At 39.8% G+C, this 25,733-nt stretch overlaps 1 protein-coding gene across 2 annotated transcripts in view; it reads left to right on the top strand.

Annotated features, from left to right (window-relative positions):
* CLIC5 (chloride intracellular channel 5) overlaps positions 1-25,733 on the top strand; it is a 76,485-nt gene that overhangs the window by 31,102 nt on the left and 19,650 nt on the right. For both annotated transcript variants that reach the window (XM_058834450.1, XM_058834451.1), the window contains exons 2-4: positions 12,857-12,966; positions 13,311-13,436; positions 14,802-14,908. In XM_058834450.1, coding sequence (XP_058690433.1) covers positions 12,857-12,966; positions 13,311-13,436; positions 14,802-14,908 — 343 coding nt within the window. The remainder of the gene's footprint in view (positions 1-12,856; positions 12,967-13,310; positions 13,437-14,801; positions 14,909-25,733) is intronic.

Genomic DNA, 25,733 nt, shown 5'->3' with positions numbered 1-25,733 from the left:
AATTGCTTATTTTTCAGATCTTATTCAGGTACTTGAGGGAATTAAGCTCACATGTACACAAATGTGTAGAAAATGTTCAGAAATTCTCTTGCCAAATGCTGGTTTCTCAATTACCTGCTGAACCTGGATTGTCACCAGAGAATGTGGCACCTTCTTGTGAACTTATTAATAAATGGGTGAGGAGATTTAGAGGGCATGACCCTTGTGCCACACTCCATTTCCACCATATCGAAAAGGTTTTGATTAACTTGAATAAAGCAGCTGGTGACAATGTCAGAGAGGCAGAGTGAGGAGACAGAGGAAGATTTTGGAGCTGGGGACAGACCTCAGGGCTGCTGTCACCAAATCAGTGGTGAAGCCAGGCAATGTGAATATGGCTGAAAGGTGTGGGGCATAAAATGAAATAAATCAACAAAGTGATTATTTTCTTGTGGGAGGAAGAGTGCAAACAATAAACATTTTGGGAAGAAGGCTACTGATTTCTTCTGAAAAAGCTATGAGAGGAAGGAACAGGCTGGAGAAGAGTTTTGCTGTACAACCATGCTGGGGTTGCTGCTGATCTTTTTGGAGGTGCTCCACTTGGAGCATGAGGGACTTAGGAGTGATAACAGTAAAACAAAAATAAAATTATATTTGAAATTTACAGCATGATCAAGGATCCCAGAGACAAAAGGACAGTAAGATATGAAGAGGTGCTAGGGAAAGTGCAATTATTTCAATTAATAGCATTGAATTAAACTTAATTAAGCTTTGGTTTTGGGTTTGTTTTTTCTTTCATGTTGTATAAGAGGATAAAATGAAATCAGAGAAAATTCACTCTGAGCATCAGGTCAAAATTTGTTTTGAGAAAATTATCAAAACCATTTCCTATGAAAAGTTTTTAAAGCATTTCAGACTGGCCCAAACAGTACAGAAAAAGGAATTTAAGAAATCATTCTGCACTGGGATACTGAGCAAACAAGAAATATATTCCAGACTCCTCTCATTGATCTGTGTTTTTCTGTTCACAATATTTATTATACATTAAATTCAGAAGGCCATACTGCAAAAAAAATTTGCAAATTCTACTTTTACTAATACACATGCTTATTCAAAATTTGTCAGGAGCTTTTGGAAAGCATCAGTGTTTATTTTCTTCATCATCTGATACTGAACACAAATTGTTTTGCTTTTAGGTGAGTCCCAAGGAACATTTACTTGCTGTTTGTGTCTGTGTCTTAGACTCTTGCTTTCACTGCAAGTATTTCCATTTATAAACTCAGAACTTGCTCTCTGTTTCTTGTTTAATGAAATATTCAGAGGGAGTGGCATCAGAAAATGCTGCCTTGTAGTGCAACACCCCTCTAATGGCTAAATATGACTGGATGTCTGTGTAGATGATCAGATGAACAAATACAGCAAGGAAGAAAAGGTTAAAAGTGAAAAAAAAAATCCCCTCAAAAATGAACTCTATAATTATTCTCTGTGAGTAGCTGGAAACTGGAAAATTTATTTATAAGGCATTTTTATTCTCAGGGTGATAAGACTTAGTCAAAGTACCAGTAATATTTATATTGTATTAAGAATTATTTTCTTGGAGTGATTGTGGGTTGCACTGGGAAGTCACACCGAGGTGCAAACATCAAACCAAAGACTGGATTGGGGCTGTGGTTTGCTGGTTCTTTGCAGCACGGATTGATCTGCTGGGGTGGGAGTCAGAAACACTCATCACATCTCGGGATGGAGCTTCCCCCTGCTCTCTGCAGGGCTGTGAACTTCAGAGAGGCAAGAGGAGAGAGGAAGACCTGGTCCTGCCCTCTCAGGGACACCTCCTGAGGGCTGCCAATTGCTCTTTTAACCCATTCAGAGTCACTGAGGAACTGTATTTTTATGATGATAATAAGGTACAAAATGAGCCCCCCGAGGACATTTTATGGGATCAGCTGATATGGTAAATGCCCTTATCAGCAGCACCCACCATCCAGACCTTTATTTGCAGTGCCTGTAAGTGACTCTTTTTTCGAAGACTGCAAATAAAGTCATGGAATTTCAATAAATAATTCAGCCCTGGATCTTATTTCAGGTTCAGCGTTGACTTTCAGCACCTGGCTGCTGTTATTATTTGCTAGTCTGATACGCTGCTTGGAGGCATGGAAATTTGGCTGCAATTCACCAACATTTGCAGAATATGTTGTGTGACCAGATTACTACCCCTGGCTCAGAGATTTTTAATAGACATTCAAATTCCAGGTGTGCCAGATTTAATTCTTACATGAAAAACTTCATATGGGATTCTGGTACTGTAATGGGAACTCTGCACAGATCTTGTTTTGGAGAAACAACTCCTGTATTTGCACCTGATCTCCACTAGAAACAGGAATAATTTGGCTAGAATTTGCATTGCCTATGACACCTTTTGACACTGTTCTATCTCATTTTATTTTCTGCAGTTTCCCCAGGGGGAAATGGTTGGGTTTTTGTTTTTGTTTTTGTTTTTTTTTTTTGTATCTAATTAGCTCTCAGGATATAGAATCATCAATATTTGAAAGTATTAAAGTTGGTGCTTTGAGAATAGCTAAATAAGAGGTATTCACAAATTCTTTCTTCGGCGCACTTGTGGTTTTAATAATTTATTAGGAAGAAACTAGTGAATCCGAAGTATGACTCTGCTTTCACTGGAGTCAGTGGAAAATTTAGTGGGAATATTTTGTGTGAATTATGACTTTTATGGAATTACATAAGGTACATTATCACTGAATCATAGAATATTTTGAGTTGGAAAGGACATTTTAAAGGTCATCTAGTCTGATTCCCCTGCAATAATCAGGAACATCTTTAACTTTATCAGTTTATGGAGAGCCTTGTCCAGCCTGACCTTGAACGTTTCCAGGGTGGGGCATCACCACGTACTCCATTGGAATATAACACATTAATGGGTGTGCCACATAAAGGCAAAATCCCAGATAAGGTCCTGCAGGCTTAAGCTTCCAAAATAAAGGAGCTGCATTTTGGATATGCAGAGCATGAACAGGCACTGAGATCAATCTTGTAGGACAAGATCCTTCCAGTACCTGAAGGGAGCCAATGAGAAAGATGGAGAGAAAATATTTACAAGAGCCTGGGGTAACAGGACAAGGGGGAATGGCTTCAAACTGAAAGAGGACAGGTTTAGATTGGATATTAGGAAGAAATTCTTCCTTGTGAGGACCCTGGCACAGGGTGCCCAGAGAAGCTGTGGCTGCCCCATCCCTGGAAGTGTCCAAGCCAGGTTGGATGGGGCTTGGAGCAACTTGTTTGAGTGGAAGGTTTCCCTGCCCATGGCAGAGGGTTGGAAATAGATGACTTTAAAGTCCCTTCCAACCAGAACCACTATGATTCTAAGTTTATTTGTCTTAATAAAAAGGATTTGTGACTTTCATGTTCAAAGCCATTACTTCCTATGAGATGCAACACTGTACCCCAAATAACCAACAGCAGCCGATGCTTCAGCATCTCTATTGAATTTTACTGAAATCATCACAATTTTCTAAATACTGCTGTGTCCTGACTCCCCAAATCCTGTCACTAAGGTTCCTTCCAGTACTTGAACCCACATGCATAAATGCAACTGAGAGATAAGAAAAAAAGATTGCATGTATAAGGGATGTGACAATTTAGGTACCTTTGGAAAACCCCAGAAATGAGATGTCGACTTCCCTGGGAGCGAGAGCTGCTCCCTGCAATGCAAACAGGCGACGCTAGAGGGGATTTTACTACCACTCTATGTGAGGCATGTCCCTCTCCCAAAAACCCTTCCAAAACATATGTTCTAGTTCAGCCACAAGATGTTGGCTACAGGCTGAGCAAAATCTATGTTTGTATGATGCAAAAGGTCAGGAAAGATTATGATAATTGTCCCCTCTGGCCATGAAATTTCTGAGGGAAATTCTGGTCCTGTCAAAGTCACAGACAAAATTGCCATTGATTTCACTGTGGCCAGACTTCATCCTGTGCAGGTCAGAGGGAAGCAAATATCTGTGTCACCCAGCGTCCAGCACTGGCAGCAGGAGCAGTTTTATTGTCAGAGTCACTAGTATGTAGTGGTAAAAAGGATTTTTAAAACATCCTGTGCCCCCTCTCCTCTTTGCAGCAGTATGAAATAAATCAAGACCAGTTTTACCAGATTCTTTTGCTTTTTTCAAAGCCTCCACTAGATGTAGATTACACAACCTCCTTAGAAAGCCTGATTTTTATTTCATTAGTCCTATAATTACACTCGATTTTTTCTGCTTCTAAGTCTTTATTGTTGCAAATTGAGCAAAATACTAAATCCCATCTTCTGAGGGCATGAAGAGCAATGGATCATCATCCTCTTTGTGAAGCAGCCTTATACATGCTCGAGGGCTGTTGTTGTAGTGGAAGAACATGTGTACATTTCATTATCTTGTTGCTGTTTCCTGTAGAAGCACAGACTGATGATTCACATTGTGATTTACGTAAAACCTCCCTCATTTTACCCTCACCAGCTATTCCCCATCCTGCATTTTGTACATTACATTTTGTTTTTCTCACATCTCACACCTCAAGGTTTATTTTGCTAAATTTCATTTAAGTGACTTCAGACACTTTGTTCCAACTTCTTAGCATCACTTTGAGTCTACTGCTCTCCTGGGAAATCCCAGTAACCTCTCTGTGCTTGTCATCAGGAAGCTTTGTAAGGTTCTGTCTGTTCCCTCCTCCATGTTGCTAATGGAAGCATTAAACATGACTCATCTTGTCCCAGATTTTTATGGTACCTCTATCTGTTAGGTGTTTATGCACTAACAGAAAACTTGATTATTGCTGCTCCGTAAGTATTTTTTCAACTACTCATACAAGCACTTTGCAGAGGTTTCATGCAGGTCTTGTTTCCCTATTTTGTTAATGGAAATATGGTCTGGATCTGATGTCATAAGCCTTACAGAGGTCAGTTCTATGTACCTGCTGCTTCTTTCCTACCCAGAGTGCTGGGAAACATGGCAAAGAACAAAATTTACTGGGGTTAATTAATGTAATTTCTTCCTGATATGTCCATATTGTCTCCTCAACATTAGATTTCCACATTAACTTGTAAGTTACTGTTACTCATTTGTTCTGGTATCTTTCTGTGTGTTAAACTTATATATCTTAGATTTCTTGAGTTCTTTTCTTGTTTCTGTGGCGTCTCACTCACAGTGAATTATTGATGTGTCCCCAAAAAGCAAAGCTTTTAAAAGCTGTTCTCTGAGGTTGCATCCTCTGGCTGATGTGGGGATCCTGTGCCAGGATCCTGGTGAGTTGCTTTATTAGATTGGAAAAGGCTCAGGAAGAAGTGTAAAGGATGATTGTTATTTGTTGATCAAGCCAAGAATGAAACACCTGTATTTTCAGTCCACTATGTTCCAGAACACAGGAATTTTGTGCACAATCTGCTATCAAGTGCTATGACGAGAATGGCAATTTTTGGTTATGAAGAATTTCAAGATTTTGCTCTAAATAGCGCTAAGTCTAAAAAACCCATTTTAAAACATTCACAGCACTACTGAACAGAGGCTGTGGTGGGTTTTCTGTGAGGAGGGAAACTGCAACAGTAATTTTAAAAGGGAATTTTGGTTGCTGGGTGGGCTGCTGGGCAGCCAGGAGCCCTGTGAGTCCTGCTGAGCTGCATGTTGTGACCCTCCAGCTTTGTGTGGTCCCAGCACCCTGCCTGTCCTTGGGGGCTGGCCAAAGACCACAACTCCAGGTGTATTCCCCAAATATGACAAATGATATGGCAAAAGCTTTTGTTCATCTCCATCAGTGAGCTCCTCAAAGAATATTCTTCCAATGGAGATTTTATTTTTGGACGCCCTGAATTTTTTGTCTAGTTGCCCAAGAAACTCACAGTCAGTGATACTTCCCTCTTACTGAGGCTTTTAAAATCAGCTTTTCATTTTGGGTGGCTTGTGGCATGATTTGCCAAGTTTAGAGAGTTGATACTTGTGAGAAGTCAGCTGCCTTCAAATCGTCTCACAAGATCTAAAACTGTTATCCACTCTGAAAATGTCAGCCTGCATTAGCACCCATCCTTTAGCTTGTATTTTGCTGACATTAAAAGAATATAAATACATGTTCTATGTAATTTCTTTCTACAGTACTGCTGGTGTTACTTAATGACTCTCACTCTTCTGGGGGCTTTTCCCTTAGACATCCACCCTGTGAAAGTCAGTCTTGGTGCACAGAAGTTCCTCACAGCAGAGCAGGCTGGAATATGGTCTCTTGGGAAAAAAAGTGTTTTGGTACCAAACTTTGTATGTATATATATACATACATACACACACACACATATATATATATACACACACATACATATATATACATATATACATACACACACACATATATGTGTGTGTGTGTGGTGGTGCAGGAAGTTTTGTTACAGTTCCCACTGCCTCTGATTATCTAATATTAAATTCTCATTAGGTTGACTATATGCAAAACTAAGTATCAGATCTACAAAGATAAATGAGATGAAAATAATACCATATTCTTGGGTGTCAGACCAGTCTGTGCTCTTCTACTCTAGTAATATTTGTCAAGTCATGGAACTGTAGAAGAAAGCAGAAGAAGTGATGGAATAGCATGGAATCCTTTCCATGTGATCAGACCAGTCACCCATGTTTAGTCTGTAGTCTTCTAAATCTAAACTGCTCATGACTGATTGGAATTCTCAGACATCACAAGGATTATTTCAGAGCAAAACTTATTTCATGTGAGAGGAAACAGAGTGGCCAGTGGCTCCAACAAAGCCCTTGAGGTGCTGAGGCCTATTTGTGCAGGATGCTTCTTGTGCATTCAGCTATTCTGCTACCAGGATCTCAGCTGATGTGGCAGATGAATCTGATCTTTAACTGTAAATATCCTAAGCCATCATGAAAGGATTCATTGGAAGAAGCCAACCTATAGGACTGATCCCTTCCTGCCCATGCTGTTCCTCATGTGGATATAAAAAGATGAAAAATCATGATTTACCAGACCTATGGATAATATTTGTCATGTCCTATCTACATGATGCCCACAGGGTCTCCAACGTGCAATCCCATCTCCTGAATGTCTCAGGAGTACAAATGCATCTCTTCCAAAGCTGCAGCGATGTGGGAGTGCGGTGGCAGCTCCTTGGAGATCCTGAGCCCTGCTGCCGTGCTGCTCAGCTGGCTGAAGCCAGTGTGAGAAGCCAGCTCCCCTCAAATTGGCCAGCAGCACAGACCAGTTCAGCTTATGTGCATCTAAAATATATGCCTGTATGTAATGCCAAACTTGGACAGCATTTTGGCTGGCTTTTGGGGAGCTGGCTAAAGAGTCTTACCACTTCCTTTTTGTTTTGTTACTACCCTGACAGTCCATCAGGCAAATGCTCTATTTTTATTTGACATATATGCACATGGTCCATTTCCATGTGTGTGTGCTTAGGAAGCTATTCCCGCTCTATCTTGCCTTCCCTTGGAAGGCTGCTGCCCACGGCTTCTCCTTGCAAAATGAAATCTCAGGAAAAGTCCAATGAAGTTCAAATGTTGTGCAGAAAATTTATTATTGTTTTTATAGGCCCTGGCTCAGGAAAGTTCTTAAGTATGTGCTTAAGTTCTACTGAAATCAACAGGACTTAAGAACATGCTTAAAGTCAAGCATATGCTTCCTCTGAATTGGGATGTATTTCAGCACATGCTTAAATGCTTTCCTGAACCAGAGCCACAGTCAACAAGAGTGTCCTGTGATACACAGGGCTTGTGAGACTAGATTTACTTCTTACTTAAGACCTACCAGTGCTGCTCTATGAATGTACAGTTCTTAACTTGCCTCTTGGTTGGTGGCACTCCAAAAAGCTCACTGGCTTTTGCATTTGGATGAGAAGTTGGGAAAGAAAAAAATACAAGAAAATGGAAAAAAAAATAACCCTTACTAAAGCAATACCTTGGCATGTCTGATCTCATGTTGCAACCCATGTTTTTTCCCTACAATGGAGATTTGTGCTATTGTGTGTGTGGTATAATTACTAAGACAGATTTTTTTTTTCTTAATAGCATAATAAATAGGATATTTCCTGGCCTGCTTTGCGTTTCCAATAGGATTTTCACTTCCCCTTTGGGTTCTGAGCGTAAGGAGAGTAAGTGTCAAAAGGCAGGAGCTTTCCCAGTTTTAAAACAGAGAGGGTGTAACCATGTGTAATGTGAGCCTTGAGTTTGATTGTAGGGATGATGAAATCAAATCCCTTCTTAATCCTTACTGGGAAACATTGAGGTGAATTAGCCTGCTTGGTTTTGTTAACTTGCTAAAATCCTTTGGAAAAAGAAATGTGTTTTAATGTCATCAAAAATATCTCCTTGCTTTACCTAACAGACCCCTGGACCACATGCAGAGTGACCTCAGTGCAGTGAAAAATGAAAGGAAAGGGAGGAGAGATAAACCCAAATACATTATTTGCCTGGAAAACCCACAGTGTTTTGCCGTATGCAATTATTTCCAGTGCTGCCATTTTTAACCTAGATGCTTAGTCATTATTTATGATGGTATATTTCTTTAAAGTTCTGTATTTTGGGAAAAAAATGGAACTTGTCTTTTTTTTCTCCAGTAAGGTTAGTTAAAATAATATACAGTTGTCTGTGTGTATTGCAGTCCCTGTGCATGTACCAGTTAGAGTATTTTTGGAATATGTGAGGAAATTTACTCCAGTTATTTAATTTATAGCAAAGTATTAGCTTGAACTTGAGAAGAGCTCCCTTTTCACATTGTTCAGCTGTCCTGTGCAGTGGTTGGAGGCTTTTGATATTGCCATGACTTGACAAAAATATTTGACACAAGTTCATAAAATCACCGAGACTATTTTTTCTCCTTCCCAAAACCAACCTAAATTTTGTTAATTGATGATGTGTTCATGCAGCCCCCACACATGCACAGAAATGTCATTAAGGTTTAATTAATTCACTAAAAATAGCTAAACTATTTAAGGAGGAGCACCTTATAATTAATAGAGGAGAACATGTTGTTCATTCTTGCCATTACTCAGATAGAGGGAAGCAGCTGGTCTGACAGTAGGCTTTTCCTGATGTGATTATACTGAGTTCCAGGGCAGGACCTTGCATGGCTTGGTGTGAAGGACAAATGCAGCTGGAGACTAAACAGAAAAGCATACTTTTTGAGTACGTAAAAGAATAAAATTAAGTTTGTAGGAAGCAATATGAACATAAAGTGCTGTTTCTAAGATGGAGAAACGTGTCTAGAAATTCTGTCTCCACAAACTCCAGACTTTTCTATTGCTGGGGTCCACGTCCATCTCACTTAAAACTAAGACACTCAGTGGATTCAGTCAAAGTGAAGGGTGGACAGGTTAATCTTTCAGATGTGAATCTTGGCCTTGCCCACACAGGAGGCCTTCCCTTGGTCCCTTCCCTCCTAAGTTAAACTTCAGTGGGGTGAGTAGTGATAGGCCAGAGTCTCACCCAGCAAATCCTCAAATCTATTATACCTTTCCATGGTCACTATGGGAATTTGCCTTTTCAGGCGAGGTTCTTCTCAGCTGGGAGTGCACTTTAACAACTCTATCTCCTTTATCTTAGTGCCCACAAAGCCTCATGCCTGTCCCTAGCTGCAGTGTTTTATTCAGAATTGTCAGTACTATCCCTTCTTGCAGTCATTATATCAGAAATATCCAATATTACTGGCAGGGAGAGTGCATATGTCACCAACTTGATCCGTTTTATAAGTGCTTCATCACTTTTACTGTGTTTCAGGGAAGCTGCATGAGAAAGCTTTTGTGAAAAACAGCAGGGATAAATGGTGGTTCTCCAGCTTGTCAATTATTTGTTCTTTTCTTTCCATTCACCACTTGAGTTCTTGATGAAGGTATTATTTAATTCCTGCCTTTCTGAGCCCTTACCCTTTGACAAATATGTTACAAGTTTGTATTTATGCACTACTGGGGTGCTTTAAGAAAGCTGTTTTTCTTTGAAGCTCAGAGTGACTAAGCCTGAGAAGTTTTCTTTCTCATCTCCTCCTGGTAGTTAATAGACTTCACAAGGGATCTCAAAACACTCTGATAAGCCTTTGAAGTTGTTACCTACTAAGGTTTTGCTCTTTCTGAGTGCTGAACGTTGAATTACTGACTGCTGTTAGAAGCAATGAGAAAGGATTCACAAACCCGACAGAGCCTTGCCTATAATTTCCACAGAAAAAGAGCTGAATATAATGGATAAATTGTGTTGCTGGGGAGATTTTGATTCTGTTCCCTCCTCTGTCACCAGTTTGCCTTGTGATTTGTGGCAGCATTTTCAGTTATGCCAGTCACATGAGATCAAAACCTATGAGTCAGTCTCCACCCAAATCATGAGCCTGGCTTCCAGATCCCAGAGCTTTGAACAGAGATCATATCGATCATACTGTACTTTTTCTTTAGTTTATCTTTTGTTTTTGGAATTTCCTCTGCCTATTTCCAATGTGTCTCTAGCAATAAATGTTTCCCATTGCTTTGGAAGTGTTGAAAAGGAATTTTCACCATTTGGGACTGTTGGAGGCCTCGTTTGATCTACACAATTTTATTTTTGATCACCAAGTCAATCTTATTTCTTCTAGATTTCACATCTTCTTCCTTTTCCCTATGATTTCTGCATCCTTTAGCCCCACACAATCCATCACTTCTGTTTCTTCCTTGTCATTCTCATTCTTCCAGGCACGTGGTGAAACTCTTGGGGATGCCCTTTGCTAAGAGCTGGACTCAATGATCCTTATGGGTCCTGTCCAACTCAGAGGATTCTGTGATTCTGTGATTCAGCTGATTCAGTGATTGTGTGATTCAGCTGCTCTGTCCCATTTTTAGTCCTTTGGTCTGGAGATGGTTTTTCACCATTCCCTTGAAGGACAGAGAACATAAGAAGATGCAGGTCTGGGTAACACTTAATCTTTGCATGACAGTAAACAAATGGAAAGAGAAGAGAAATTGTGTTCCTGTGTCTTTCCTGAAAAAGATAAAATTGTGATTTATGACTAAGATGGTGAAAAAATCAAGGGGAAGTTTGGTGTCATATCGCTGTTTTCTCCCATAGCATTTGCCTCTTTTTGGGAAGGGTAAGAAGTCAAAAGCTCCTGGCAATGGTTTAACAAGCTAAATCCAAATCAGAAAATGTGACTTTGCAGTAATTATGGCATGCATTATGGTGGTGCCTGGAGTTCCCATGGTGACATTATTGCTTTGCCATCAAATTTGCAGAACAGAGCTAATGGTTAAATTAATAGAATTTTGCAAAACCAGGCTACTCACACCTCAGGTAGATGGGAAATGCATCCTCTCTTGCTCATCCTTGTGTCCTACACTCTTTCACCCACATGGTTTGCTGATCCTTGCATATAACATGTGCCAGACATACTGCAGATCCATAATTTCAAGTAAAACTTCAGCCAGACTGTTCCCCCATATATCCAGGTACCTCTAGAGTCTGAGTGCTTGAAACTGAATCTGAACCCAGACCAAAACTCTTTATGCAGCTCTGAACTTTGTGACAGGTTGTCTCTAAGCCTTGAATTCACACTCTCCCACTAGTTTGGTGACAGGAAATGTGGGATTTGTTTTTAAACCCAGAATCACCAAAAGTTGCATTCAAGACATGAGAAAGATTCTTGATGTCCACCAAAAAATCTTTTGGCTGAACATTTCACAAGCAAGGCTAAATTTGTACCAACTGGACATCTCTCAGAAATGTTTCTAGTTGTGCTGGGGATGTTTCACAGAGCAGCAATAATTAGAAGGGATTTGTTCTTTAAGACAGAGAAATGCTACCTCACAGCTTGAATATTAATAAGAGAAAATTTATGAGAGCCAACAGACTAATATAATATTGTCTCCAAAGGAAAAGGGCATTTATTTGCTTAGCTCTTTCATCAGCCATTTTCGGACACACACTGTGTTTAAAATACAGTTATGCAATCCATGTGGGTCAACAACGGAAGGTTGGTTGCTTCACCAGGATTATAAGAATCTTTTAAACACAATTGTACCACAAATTAAAATGGAAATCTATCAAAACAATTATCGTCCTGAAAGCCTTGGCCACAAGCATAATCATTGTAGAAGGATGTTGTCCTTGGCCAAAGCTTTGGCACAGTTCAGCTGTTGTTATTTGTATCCTTCCGTGGTTCAAAGTTAGAATTTGCATGGTTAAGGACCATAAATTTTTAGAGGAAAGCATAGGCTGTTCCTCAATGCTAACACTAGCAATTTTGTATTGTTGTGTAGTGTTTTGTAGGCAACTCATTAGATACTAGAGACAGGAACAGACTGAATGTGGTGGTTGAAACCTACCTTGAACCTTGGAAGAACTCAGATGGAGATTTCTGTCTGGACCTGGCTGTTTGTGTCTGAGGCAGTCATTGATGTCAACAAGAATGAGTCAATGTCCAGAGTTTTTGGGTTTAGCTCTGAAGTACACATTTTAGATAGTAAAATAGTGAAGTAGGTATTGATATATCAATATATATCTGATATAAACTGCAGTCTACAGACTTAAATAAAGCAGAAATCAGGTCCTGAATGTGTCCACCCCGTCCATGAGGCAGACAGTTCTGTAGGGATGAGAGCAGTTGAAAGAACACCCTGGATGTTTCTTGCCATCAGCAAGGGACACATCTCCTTAGAGATGTCCTCAGGAGAGGCTCCATATTTCATCCTTGAGCTCCTGACAAAGGCTGAATCCTGCAGTAACTCCATTCTTGTGTTGATGATAAACTATATTAAATAAAAAGCACTGCTGGTTATTTTTAAAATGCTTATTTTTCTTTCACCATCCAATTTTCTGCATTGAGGGAGGTAAATGAGTGACAAGTCTGAAATCCATTTTTCTCTCTTTCTGTTCCCCAGGCCGGTATAGATGGAGAAAGCATTGGGAACTGCCCATTCTCCCAGCGTCTCTTCATGATCTTGTGGCTCAAAGGAGTTGTATTCAATGTCACCACTGTTGACCTGAAAAGGTAAAAATTGTTCATTTTAATTGAAAATAGGTGTATGACCCAGTGTATGCACTATAGAAAGACCCCCTCCAAGTTAAATCAGATTTTTATCTGGCCTAGAGAGCCTGTGGTGCACAACAAAATAGTTTGGATTCAGGTTTGGTTGTTGGTTTTTTTTTTTTTTCCCCTCACTTGTGGAATGTTTTTATATTAAACAGGGTGCTTGGGGTAGTTTCAAAGTCTTCCAACCACAAATTACAGGAGAGAAAAAAAAAAGGCAGACAGATTTTGTAGGAACTATAAATATCTGTGCAACTACCCGACCATAAAGATTAGTGATTTCATGGCTTTTTCTCTGCTTGCAGAAAGCCAGCTGACCTGCACAATCTGGCTCCTGGGACCCACCCACCTTTCCTGACATTTAATGGAGAAGTCAAGACAGATGTTAACAAGATTGAGGAATTCTTGGAAGAGACCCTTGCACCTCCAAAGTAAGACCTTCAGATTTTTTTTCAGTCAATATTCCATTTCCTAGGAATGAAAGATGTCGTAAGAAGAGTTCCTAAAAAGCACTTCTTCCTACAACCTTTACTTACAGGAGTAATATTTATTTATAAAACTTGCTGGCTTCAGTGAGATGACTTCCATGTGTGAAGGTTACTTATGTGAGTAATAACTGCAGAATGTTTTCTCTGTACACATTTCAGGATGCCCTTGTATGCAGAATTAAGGAGACCAGAACTAGAAAAAAATTGTAGGGGTCTGGTGGCCACATTTTGCAAAGCTAAAAATAACTTGGAATAGATGCTAAGAATTGCCACACAAAATATCTGTGCCAGGAAAAGCATTTTACAGTGAAAAAATAGAGGTTTCTGAGCTGTATGGTGTGTTAGGAAGGTTGGAAGGGAAACTGATTACAGAGGACAAGAGAGGCTCTGGAAGCAGAAAAGTGCTCATTATTCTAGTCAAGAAATGACAAGAGCCCATAACTGGAAGTTATAACTAAACTAATTCAAATTAGAAATAAGGCCCAGATTTTTTCAGTATGAAAAAGCTACCAATGAAAGGTTTAGATTTACCAGATATGTCTTCCTTAGTCAAACATTTTGGACTTAATACAAGGATAACGGAAAAAAAAGAAATAGTTGGCTTGTGAGTTGGACCTTAGAATCTATGAATCCATCAAATTTGGCTTGGTTCCTTATGGAGAATTTTACCTCCAAGTGAATCAGCAGCTAAAGGCCAGTCCTGAGGCAAGAGATCAGGCATTTAAATTTTCTGTATTCTGCTCCATGACCACTGAAGTCAGTAGGAGTCATTAGTTTGTGTTTATCTTTCAAATCAATATATCCCTTTTCACCAAATATCTATAAAAAGCAATGCAGAGACTGGAACATTTATGTTCCTTCACTGAATTAATCCTAACACCCCTTGCTATTCCATCCTGGAGTACATTTCCAGAGTAGAGGATTAGACACGACTGCCATTCTTAATGGGGAGATGTGCCTGCCAAACTCCCCTGCACCTTTCTGGAAATACATTCTTCCTTCTGATTTAAGGCTGATTTTGGACTGTGGTTGCACAAAGCACAAGTCCAATTACCTTTGTCTTGACACTACCCCTGTGTAGCTCCCCACATGCCTGCCTTGACAGACAGAGAGCAGATACTGTTGAGGCGTCTTTCAAGGTGTATTTTCAAGGTGTAAGGGGTATTTTCAAGGTGTTGTTTTGAGATAATGAGTGTTAATTACAGTTCTTCACACAGGAGGTTTTTCTCTCTTGTAAGTTATATTTGTAGCCAGCGCTGTGATGCTGGTAACAAGATTTTACTCTCCCCACTGCTTTTGCCTGTCCAGGTACCCAAAGCTGGCTGCTAAGCACCGGGAGTCAAACACTGCTGGAATCGATATCTTCTCCAAATTTTCTGCATACATCAAAAACACCAAGCAGCAGGATAATGCTGGTGAGTATGGCCATTGTCGAATGTGCCAGGGAGTTTGTGGGCTTAGAAGTGAAAGAATTTTGCCATTCTCTCATCATTTTATTGTAAAATTTGTTCAGATGACATCAGGTACCGCTGCTGATCAGCCTGAGGTGGTTGGTTAGGTGGACTCAACTCACGTGTCTCCACAGTTGAATTAACTACATCTGTAGTAGTAAATAAAAGAGCCACTGAGTGTTTGGTAGCCTCTTTACCAACAGCCATGGCATGACTCCTGTCCATGGCCCAGTTTCCTCACCAGAACAGGATCCCCAGCTGCTTACTGGAAGAGACTGGTGGCCTGTGCTACCTCCTGCTCTCCCCCAGCACTACCTAGATGAGTGTGTGTTGGCTGGACCCAAACCTGTGAGAGCAGCTCATGTTTTATTAGATGTTGCCATTGGGCTCTTGGCCCTCTTATTTTATGATTATATCACGCTGTTATAGCTAATTTGCTCATATAAATGGAGTTACATCGAGACATTCCAGATAAAGTAATTAAAAGAAAGAAGTGAATTTAAGAAATGTAATTGCACTCTGTAAGCTCCAGATTTTCCTTCACGTTTGTTTATGAAAAGAAAGAGTCCCCCAGAAGCCAGATGCCATTCATATTTATATGCATCCCACACTGCCCTCTTAATAAAATTGCTGTTCTTCTCCACATTCCTTTCCCATTGGAGAGGCAAGACTTCAGCGAGTCTGAGCTCCTCTTGCTCCATAAAGCTGTGGATTTACACGTCCCTATCCCTTGAGATGACCTAGTAGAATATTTCTAGTCATTCACTGATGTACCTTCTCCCTTATGTTACTGCTTTCACAGACAGAGACCTAAGGCACGTTGAATACCATGGATTTATATCGTATCATTCAGAAAACACTAGATTTTGCAGGTTCCAGCTCTGCCACACATTTCATCTGTGCAATTATATTTCATTGCCTGGGGCTGACCCATGAGATAAAAGTGGGTAGATGATGATTTATGTCAGATAACAATCTCCTCTGTAATATTTTTGTGTTGTTAACAGAAGGAAATAATTACAGTGTTTCACTTCTCAGTGATGCTAAAAACTTGGGGTTTTTTTTTGTCTAATGCTAATAGGATGCTCAGCTAATCTTTATAGGAAGTTGTAAAAGAAAGAAAAATTAAGAGTTAGAGTAAATAGGTGTAACAATGAAAGTAAAATATCTTGGCCATTTACAAGGAAGTTTTATGGTCTGCTGTGCAACTCTAAATCTTCAGCTGTGCTGCCCCACATGCACAGTCTCAACTCTTCTTTCTCAGTGACTGCAATATTCAAATCCCTGGGCTCACAAGGGCTGGCATCTCCAGCCAGGAGTAAATGGTTGTCCTAGAGGAGTCTGCATGTGGCCATAAGCAGAGCTGGAATTCAAGATCTGATATCCACTATGGTGAGATAAGGAATCTAAACCCTCACAGCACTCCACATTTTCAGAAGCTGCAGTATGATCAAAGAGAGCTTTACCTAGTTCTGCAAAACAAACTCTTGGTTTAGGTACTCATGTAAATGACAATTAAGCACACCAAAGTTTTAGAGACAAGAGCTGTTAAGCTGCAGGAGAGACACAATCTTTGCTCCCTGCAAACATCCTCACTCAATTTTCATTACCTGGTTCCTGCTCCTGTCTTATCCAGACACTGCAGTCTCTGAATGTACTGATGCTTAACTTTCCTCTTCAAAGTAGAAAAAAACTTTTAGCTTAATTTTATTACAGCTGGAGTGCTGCACTGCAAGTAGAATAAAGCAGAGATGGGCAGAGTAGAACTGGATCTTTCTATGTTTCTATCTTTCTAACTGGATCTATAACTATGTTCTTTCTATCAATGAAGTAAGGTCTCTGGAATGGTCAGTACAGACCTCAATTTCAGCAGAGTAATTGACTGTCAGTTTTCAAGGGCTAAGGAAAAACAGTTTCTCCCTAATCCCAAGGATGTTTTATTCACTTTCTGTCCAGTTCATCTGAACAGCAGCAGTTTTTCTGAAGGCTGATTTGGATGGAGGAGAATGAGTTAGTCCAAAAGGAGTTGTGTTAAATTTCTGGAGCAGTGAAAGCAGTGTGTGCAAAGAGGAAAAGAGAGCAACACCATGTACATGTTTCTTAATCAACTTATTTATTTTTGATTGGCATTTCATAAATTCTTATAAAATTGCAACACTGATTCAAAAGGGATCTGGGGCTCTAGCCCAGATCTGGTAGATATAATTTTACAACAGGTCCTGCTGCATTATTCAAAATAATAGAATGGAATCACAGAATCCTAAAAGCTGGAAAAGACCTTGAAATCATTGAGTCCAGCCTTTGATCACGACCCTGTCAATTAAACCATATCACTGAGTGCCATGTCCACTCACTTCTTGAATACTTCCAGGTTGGTGACTCCACCACCTCCCTGGAAAGTGCATTTCAATGCTTAACAACCCTTTCAGTGACTAAATTCTTCTTGATGTCCAGCCTGGCCTTCCGCTAGTACAGCTTGAAGCTTTCTGCTGAAGTAAATAGTTTTTATATTGTATTAATATTATAGTCTATTATATTTATATGTTAAATAAATTTTATACACTCATTTGTATATATTTTAATATTATATTTGTATATTATATTATTATATTGTATTATATTAACATATTTTTATTTTTCCTATATAACAGCAGAAGTAGTTATATATAGTTCTGTGACCAAGAAAAAAGCATTTTATAAACATAAAATGTAATTACTTAGGTGAAGTCCCTTTCCCTGTCTCCACATGAGCAGGTGAGATTCAAATAGACCAGAGATTGCTGCTTGTGGTTGTCATAAATAGTTTCTGTAGGTTTGTGAGGTAAAGGTAATGTATGTCTCATAGTCATCCTCTGTATCCATCCCTAGCTCCAGCTGTTCCAGTGCTTGGGTTAATCTGGAAAGCCACACCAGTGACTGGAACATCAGTTGCACGTGATCTGATCAAAACACAGATAGGAAAAGAGTTGTTAGTAAATGAAAAATAGATTATAGAACCAAGATCATTACATAAACAATAATTTTCATTTATTTAAATTGGAAATAGAGGTGGGGGCTGGGAACAGGAGAGCAAGGTGGCTAAAGCACCAAGCATCAAGTTCTTTCAATTAAGTTCTCTTAACTCAGGAGCCCGGGAAGTGAATTCAGTAACGTGTGGGATATCAGGCTCGGAATTTGTGGCATCAGCCTGTCTCTGTCTGTGAGAAGTGTGGGTTAGGTGTGATTATGTGTGACCATTCCTTGTGGGGTTCTGGTGTGTGCAACGTGAGCTCTCTCCCCAGCCTGGGGCTGCTACATCTCTGCAGAAAAGTGGCACGAAGTGGTTGGGATAATTAATGATATTTATGCAGCATGAGGACACTGAATGTGAGAATTGATGAGAATCTAATGTGCACTGAAGAAAAGCCCAAGCTGCTGTCCCTCTTAGCAGAGTTTGCAGCCAGGCCATGGAGAAATGCTCCACTTCAGGGGATGCCACTGCTGGCTGTGTCCCTGCAGTGACCTGAGAGCACAGGCAAGATGGCACTGATAACACAGCTTTTACATAGATAAATGATTTTTTTTCCCCTAATAGTGAAAAGTCAGTGAGGCCAATAAGAGATTGGAAAATCCTTGTTTTGGTGTGTGTCTTGAGTCCTCATATGTGAACGAACAGGAGCAAGGATTCATTTGTAGGTTTGTTTCTAAGATTGTGACACCCTCTGCTGGTAAATATATGAATGTATAAAGCAGCCTTGCACAAGCAGCTTTGCAATCAGGGCGGAAACATCCCCTTAACAAAACAGGGTTCTTTCTGTCAAGACGGTTTCCTCTTACAAATGTAACATTGTCAAAAGAGAAGTGTTTCATAGTAACCTATCAATTTTGACAAAGTTTTCATGGAAAAATTATATTTTTTCTGGATGAGTTAAATTTACTTTGAAGTAAAAATGCTTTAACATTACAGAGAAAAATGGTGGTGTTTTTCTTTTTTTTTTTTCCTGGATTCATGCAGTACTTCATTAGCCACACACCGTTATGTTTTATGCCTGGCACAGAAGCAGGTGATAACCTTCCCCTGTAAGTCTGCATGGCAATATGTTATTGATCATGATTCATTTACTTACCAAAGGTATTTGGCAGCAAGGCTGCCCTGATTTAATAGTTCCCTGAACTTCTGATTCTTTTTTTCCATCTTTGTTTTCCTAACTTTTCTGTCTTATAATATAAAAACGTTGAAAGTTTTGGAAAGGGCTGGTGAGGGCTGTAAGCCCAGAAGCAAACATGCTCATGCCATATCAAAGTCCCACCACTTTTAAGCTTCTTGAAAGGGAAGGAATTGGTTCCAGATTCTCAGGATGTGGCAAGCTGTGTTTAAAGAAAATGTGTGCATTTATTATTTCAAGTCAGTTCAATCAGAACTTGATTCCTTCCACCCCCTGTGCCACTTGATAATTTTATAACAGGCCTGTTTGAAGGAATCATCTCCTCATTGTGGGATTAGATCTGTGTCTCAGTAGCACCACTGGATTATTCAGTTCTCTGGCTGCTGTCACCAGGCTTCACCCCTTGTGCCTGCAATGACAAGTGCTCATTCACACATGAACAGGAGTCCTTGGGAGGGTTCAGTGCAGTAGTCTTGAAAATTATTTCCTGGGTTCTCTTGCTCAAGTTTTCATGGCCAATTTGAGAGTTTTTGGTTGCTTAGTGATTGTTTAATATCAAGAAGGAGGTCTTGTCTGAGCACAGGAAAGCAAACTGAGGTCTTGTGTGTTTACTTTGGTTCCTCTGGTTGATGCTGAGCAAGTCACTCATGCTCTGTACAGTCACCAGGGAAGCAACAATTTATGCATTCATTGGAGGAGGATGAAATCTAATTAATTGGAATGTTGTGTACACAGTCAGCATCCTGCTTATTATTTTTACTTGCGAGACTGTGTACTGCAAACCAAGGGGACAACCTGGGGTAGCCACCCATTAACTGTCCCGCCTAAAATTGTGAGTTCTTTGGCTCGTAGAATGAGCCCTTTGATTTCATGTAGAAATTAAAAAAGTTGTTCTTGAATTGAGTTCTTAGGGGGCACCAGCTCCAGTGTGGGTGGGCGCATTCATTAGAGGTACGGAAGGATATTTCACTGTACGGCTCCTCAGAAGGCGCTGAGCTGGGAGACCACCAACGTGATTTCGTGCAGAGGAATTTCCAGCCGTCTGACCAGAGGACTCTGCTTGTCTGGTTTGGATTTACATCAAGAGGCCAAAAATAAAAGCGCATTTAAATCATTAACTCACATGTGATTAAATGCCGTTCACCTCTTTCAGTAGCTCCATCACACTCTGTGGTTTGGTGTGTGAGGTGGGAAATGTCTCTCTCAGTGTGCTGGGTATGTACACGTGCAGGAGAAATGCACGCACACGTACAGGGCTGGAATGAAAACTGCCCTACATCAGCTTTACACTTGGAGTTTCTCCTGCTAAGCAGAGGGTCAGACCCATAGCACAGGTATGTGCACAGGCTGAATTGTGCACGCTGATCTTTCCTAGAAGCCATCATATGCCTCTTGTAATAAGCAGAAAATCTGTTCACTCCAAACCCCGGCTTAGAATATTCACAGTAATACCAGCTCCATGGTCAGACCCTCTGTGGCACCTGAGCCAGGGGTAGGAGCTTCTTGATGTGGTGGGGCAGCCTGGGACATGGTGACAAGCGTGCTGTGGTCTGGCTCCAGCAGCAGGAGCACAAAACATCTGTCCCCAGAGTATTTCCACCCATGGTGGGGAGGGGCAGGGAGTCACCTCTCTTCCCTCCAGCCTGGCTTCTCTCAGCCAAAGGGGTCACATTATAACTGTAACTGTGGTATGGCTTCCCCTGAGTCTTTGGTCCTTCTCACCTGTTCCGTGCCTATAGGCTTCACCCTGTGCCCAGAAAATTCCTGGCAAAGCTGCTCTTGAGATTGCCAGAGCAAGTTTAAAAATCTGTTTGAATGCTCTTATATTGATGGAAAGTTTCCTGTGACAGGGATTTTGGATCAGACTCTGATTTGGGACCAACATTAATGCTTTATGCTTTTGGAACAGATTTTCAAGGTGCCATACAAATATATAGGTAAAAATATAAATTTGTGTGTGGTGTCTGTGTATCAACTTACCATTACATTTTTTTATTCTTTCTCTTTAGTTGAAGAATTTCCATTTTCCACTAGAAGCCCCAAATTGGTTCAAGGTCCAGTACAAGCCACAGTATGTCCTGTGGTGTGGCAGTACCAAGCTTTCTCTGTCATACAACCAGGAAGGACTAGAAAGAGCTTTTAAAATTGTTTTAGAGGAAAGGACTTGCTTAGTGATGGAACATGTCAGGATCACAGTTCTCCTAGTGGAAGGTGTCCCTGTCCCTGGCAGAGAGGTTGGAAATAGATGACTTTTAAGATCCCTTCCAACCCAGGCCATTCCATGATTCTATGATTCTTTAATTTTGGCTTTTTGAAGCACAAAAAAATTTAAATCTATTTCAGAACATTTTAAACAAGTTTTTATTATTCCCCCTGAGCTGAGTAATGTTGGGCTCATGGTAGCTAAAGTGCTTGGCAGCTTTACAAAACCAGCCCTAATATAAAAAATACCCAGTCTTTAAAACATATGTAAAATAGCTTTTCTGCAACATTTGTGGCACATAAAGTACCAAATACATGTTGGTAAGTGTGATATAAAGCTTTTATTGCCATTCATTTGGGATGACCCACATAACTCACTCATGATATGTTAATAAAACTGTTCACTCTGTCTCCTTATAAAAACACACATATAAAGACCACTAAAACTGTGGTGTAGCTTTGTGCTAACTTGTTAAGAAGTGCTGCAAGTTGCATTTATCATCTGTCCCAAATTGCTTTATCTGCTTTCTGCCCGGTAATAAAAGACGAAAATGCCCAGGAACAGCAGTTTGCAAAATAAGTTTTCTTGAGAAATAACTTTTTGAAAGTTCTCCTCAAAATCATGCTGGCTGGAGGCCCAGAGCCATCAATATTCTGTCTGGTACCAGTGACAGCTTTAAGGACCAATATCTTTTCACCTGCCAAAGTTGAGAACTATAATGTTGTGCCATTAAAAGGAAGAGGTTTTCAGTTCTCTAAAATGATAACATGCCATCACCTTAATCTGAGAAATATGTACCTTACAAGGGAATATTTCTGAACTTTCCATCTTCTAAGACCTTGCTAATTGAGGAATGAAGATTTCCCAAAGGAAATGTGAAGAACACTGTTTGAAAACAACACAAAAGGAATATTTTCTGTAAGTCCAGATGTGATCAGACTGCAGGCTCTCCAAGGCAGGAACTTGGTATGCCTGGTTAGCAGCTTTAGATGCAGCCATTCTGGGGATAGTAAATATTTGCAGTAAATTTACTAACAGATACAATTTTCTGACACATCTGTGCTGAAGCAACTTTGAAGACATAGAATACCATAGGAAGGAAGAGAAGTAAAAAAAGAAAAAAAAAAAAGAAAGAATATATATATTTCTATAATTTAAAGTTACAGAACATGCTGAAGTCAACAAGGTTAATGACATGATGAAATTAAGGCACTTTCTCAAGCCTTTGCTGAGTCAGGACCTAAATGCACGGCCAGGCCTAGAGTAAAACACTTGCAATGGGAACGGTGGTTGGCAGACACTCTGCTTTAAGAGGGAATTATTTCCCCTGTGTGTTTGAATATTCCTCCAAGTGCTGCTGGCTTTACTGGGATGCTTTGTTCTGTTTCCCAGCCGAGCTCCCATGCTCGCACACAGGAGCAGTAGCACAGCTGGAAGTGGATTAGAGCAATCTGGCAGCAGCAGTCCTGGGAGGAATTAAGCGCCTTGCTGCTGGAATGGGAGGCCTAAATTACATTATTATTTAGAATTGAGTTTTAACTTCATTGCTCTATGGTATTGCCCTGGTGGGCAACTCCCTTCTTTGTGATAGGCTTGGTGTATCCTGTGTTCCCCACAGCAAGGACTTAGATGAAGTTATGGCCTTGCTCAGTTCAGTGTCCAAATCTTATATAACCAAATGTTCAGGTTTAAACACCCAACTGCTCTCGATGTCCTGACAGGATTGTTCACAGGCTTGTATTTAGCCATTGCAAGCTATCACATGGTAGAAAGCCCAGTGACTGGCTCCTGGAAGTGAGTTTGCAAAACTTTTGATGACTTCAAAAGGAAAAGAATTGACCCAGGATCTTTTTTCCCCTAAACAGATTTTATTTTATTTTTTTTTAACTCATGCAAACGTTCTTCATAAAATAACAGGGAAAAGAAGAATGAGATGTAAATGAAAATCAATGTTGCTAAGTTTCTTTATTAGATATATCTTAAGTCATTGACTTTCAGCTTGAAAATGGTGCTAGAAATGAGGTGACAAAATGGGAATTATAGAAATAATTCTTGTAAAAATATTCTGATTTTTCTGATTGCAGAAATAGTGATCCAAATATCATGGACTTTGAGGCCAGAAGGGTTTTTGTGTTATTTACTATCATATCCTGCAAATCACATCCCAGCAAGTTTTTCCCATTGAGCAAACATGTTAATGTTCCATCCTTAAAAGGTTTTGGTTTGATTGAGCAGAGAACAGGAGAAACTGATGTGTCTTTGGTGCACTAAAGTGTCTTTGGTCTTTAAGGCTTTTTCCCAGTCCTTGAGCACTGTCTTACTGTTTTCCTTTGACCTCTTGCTGGAATTCCCAATGCCTTTTTCCTTTTTCTAATTGGGGACACCAGAACTGGGAAAAATATTTTTAATACTTGCCAAAGCAGCTCAGTTGCAACAGAGGCAATGTGACCTCCCTACTAATTCTTGGATTATTTTCATACATCCAGACTTAATTATAACTGATTTTTTTCCTGCTCCTTTCAAGTAGGTCAAGGCATAATCAAGATGATCCCTAAGTCATTTCAAGGGGTTTGATGCAAAAAAAAAATCTCAAAAGCAGAGAAACAATGGGAAAGAATTAAGATGTGACTCATTTGTAAATCTCATAGTCTCGTGGCCTTTTGTGTCTCTGTAAGAATTTTTGAACACAAAAGGCAGAAAATTCTGGAAATATTAAATAAATCTATTTGAGACTGAGATTTTCCAAGTGAACTGAAGGATTTGGGAACTTAGTAGCTTTAAAATTTCATCCTCAGGTGCAGCTAGCTCGTCATTGCTGTCTCCCTCTCATGTGTCTTCACAGATGCTGGAATTAAATAACATAGTTGAAAACAGTGGAATGCAATTTGGATTATCCTGGTATAAACAGAAACAGACTTTATTCTTCTACATGCCTGGAATTAGAAGAAATTGATATTAAAGATTTAAGCACCAACAGCCTGGTGTTGTTCCTATGCAGGAACAAATTTCTTCGCTTAAATCTTGGAACACAAGGGGTCCCCACAGCACTGCTGCTAAAGCCCAGCTGCACTCACTACCAGAATCTCACTTCACTTTTACTTGATGCAGATACATGAAGTTAGTTTTCCTTTGTTAGTCCCAGAATCGTCTTATTTGCTCTTTTGTAGTAAAACAAAAGTTTAAACTCTGAGTGAGTACTCAAAAATAGACATAATGGAGTGATAACCTCACACTACAAATAATGTGTGTTTATAATCTGCAGGCCTTGATTTTATTTTTTAAATTTAGATTTTTTTTTTCCAAGTTCCTGATGCAAATCAGCTTCTGCTTGTCTGCAGTTGCTTTAGGGACACCTGCACGAGACTAACAGGGCAGAGGTCAGGATAAGGCCCTTGGGGACGTGCCCTAGAAATGATGCTTGTCACTTATGTGCTGCTACAGGGTCACGGTGATTTGTGAAATGCAAGTTCGGTGCTGTTCTTCCTGGGGCACTTGTAGACCAGTAGTTTTACATTCACTTGCTTCCTGCCCTCAGGGTCACTTGGACTCCTGAGAGACTTGGAAATGAATCTTTTCTTTGGTGTCATTTGAACACCTGGGTTTTCTACTTAAAAAACAGCATTTGAAGGTGCTCTGACCGCATTCTTCATGATAATGTTACAAGTATTGCATTTATTTCTTGCCTCCATTGTAAAAATGGAAAAGAAAAGGGAAGGAGGAAACCTGAGTTTTCAGTAAGAGAAATCTTTCTAAATGCTTGAAAACATATCTAATTTACCATTCAAGGCATTATTTATTCACCTCCTTCGCTAGGTTTAATCTGGGAGTAGGACAGATGGTATCACAAAAATAGAAACATGCCAAGATGCTTCTTCTTTTTGTTATATTTACTGTTTATCATGTCTAACCTGGTAACCTGAAACATATTTCCACAGCTGGTGCATTACTGCTTCACTAAAGTAAAGCTTGTGGCCAAAGAGTATTTTTATTTTTTATATAGAAGGTTGCAAGGCAAATGATTGGAATTATTTTTACAAGACCATATAAAAAGCTTGAGAAGAGACTCAAGTCTCCTAAATCCAGGTAACCACTTAATCCTTGGATCATTGCTCTCTGTCTTAAGAAAAGGTAGCTGGGAATTGAGTTTTTCTTTCTCATTCCTTCTATGGAGGATTTGAGATGCTTCTGTCAAAATATCCCAAATGTTTTGGGTGAAGCTCTAATCAATCAATCAATCAATCAATCAACCCACATCATCATTCTGTAGATGGGGTGAGAAGGGAAGGGAAGAGAGATGATGAGGGTGGGATCATCCCACCTAAATCTGTCTAAAAGTTATATATTAGTCATTCAGAAGTCCTGGTTTATTTCTGATCAATGGAGAGAGACATCAATCCATTGCTAAAGGGTGTTTTGATTTTTCTTAAAATATGAGTCTAAA

This window comes from Poecile atricapillus, chromosome 3 (genome assembly GCF_030490865.1).
Source record: "Poecile atricapillus isolate bPoeAtr1 chromosome 3, bPoeAtr1.hap1, whole genome shotgun sequence".
Taxonomy (NCBI): domain Eukaryota; kingdom Metazoa; phylum Chordata; class Aves; order Passeriformes; family Paridae; genus Poecile; species Poecile atricapillus.
This window is presented reverse-complemented; position numbering and strand designations above follow the sequence as displayed.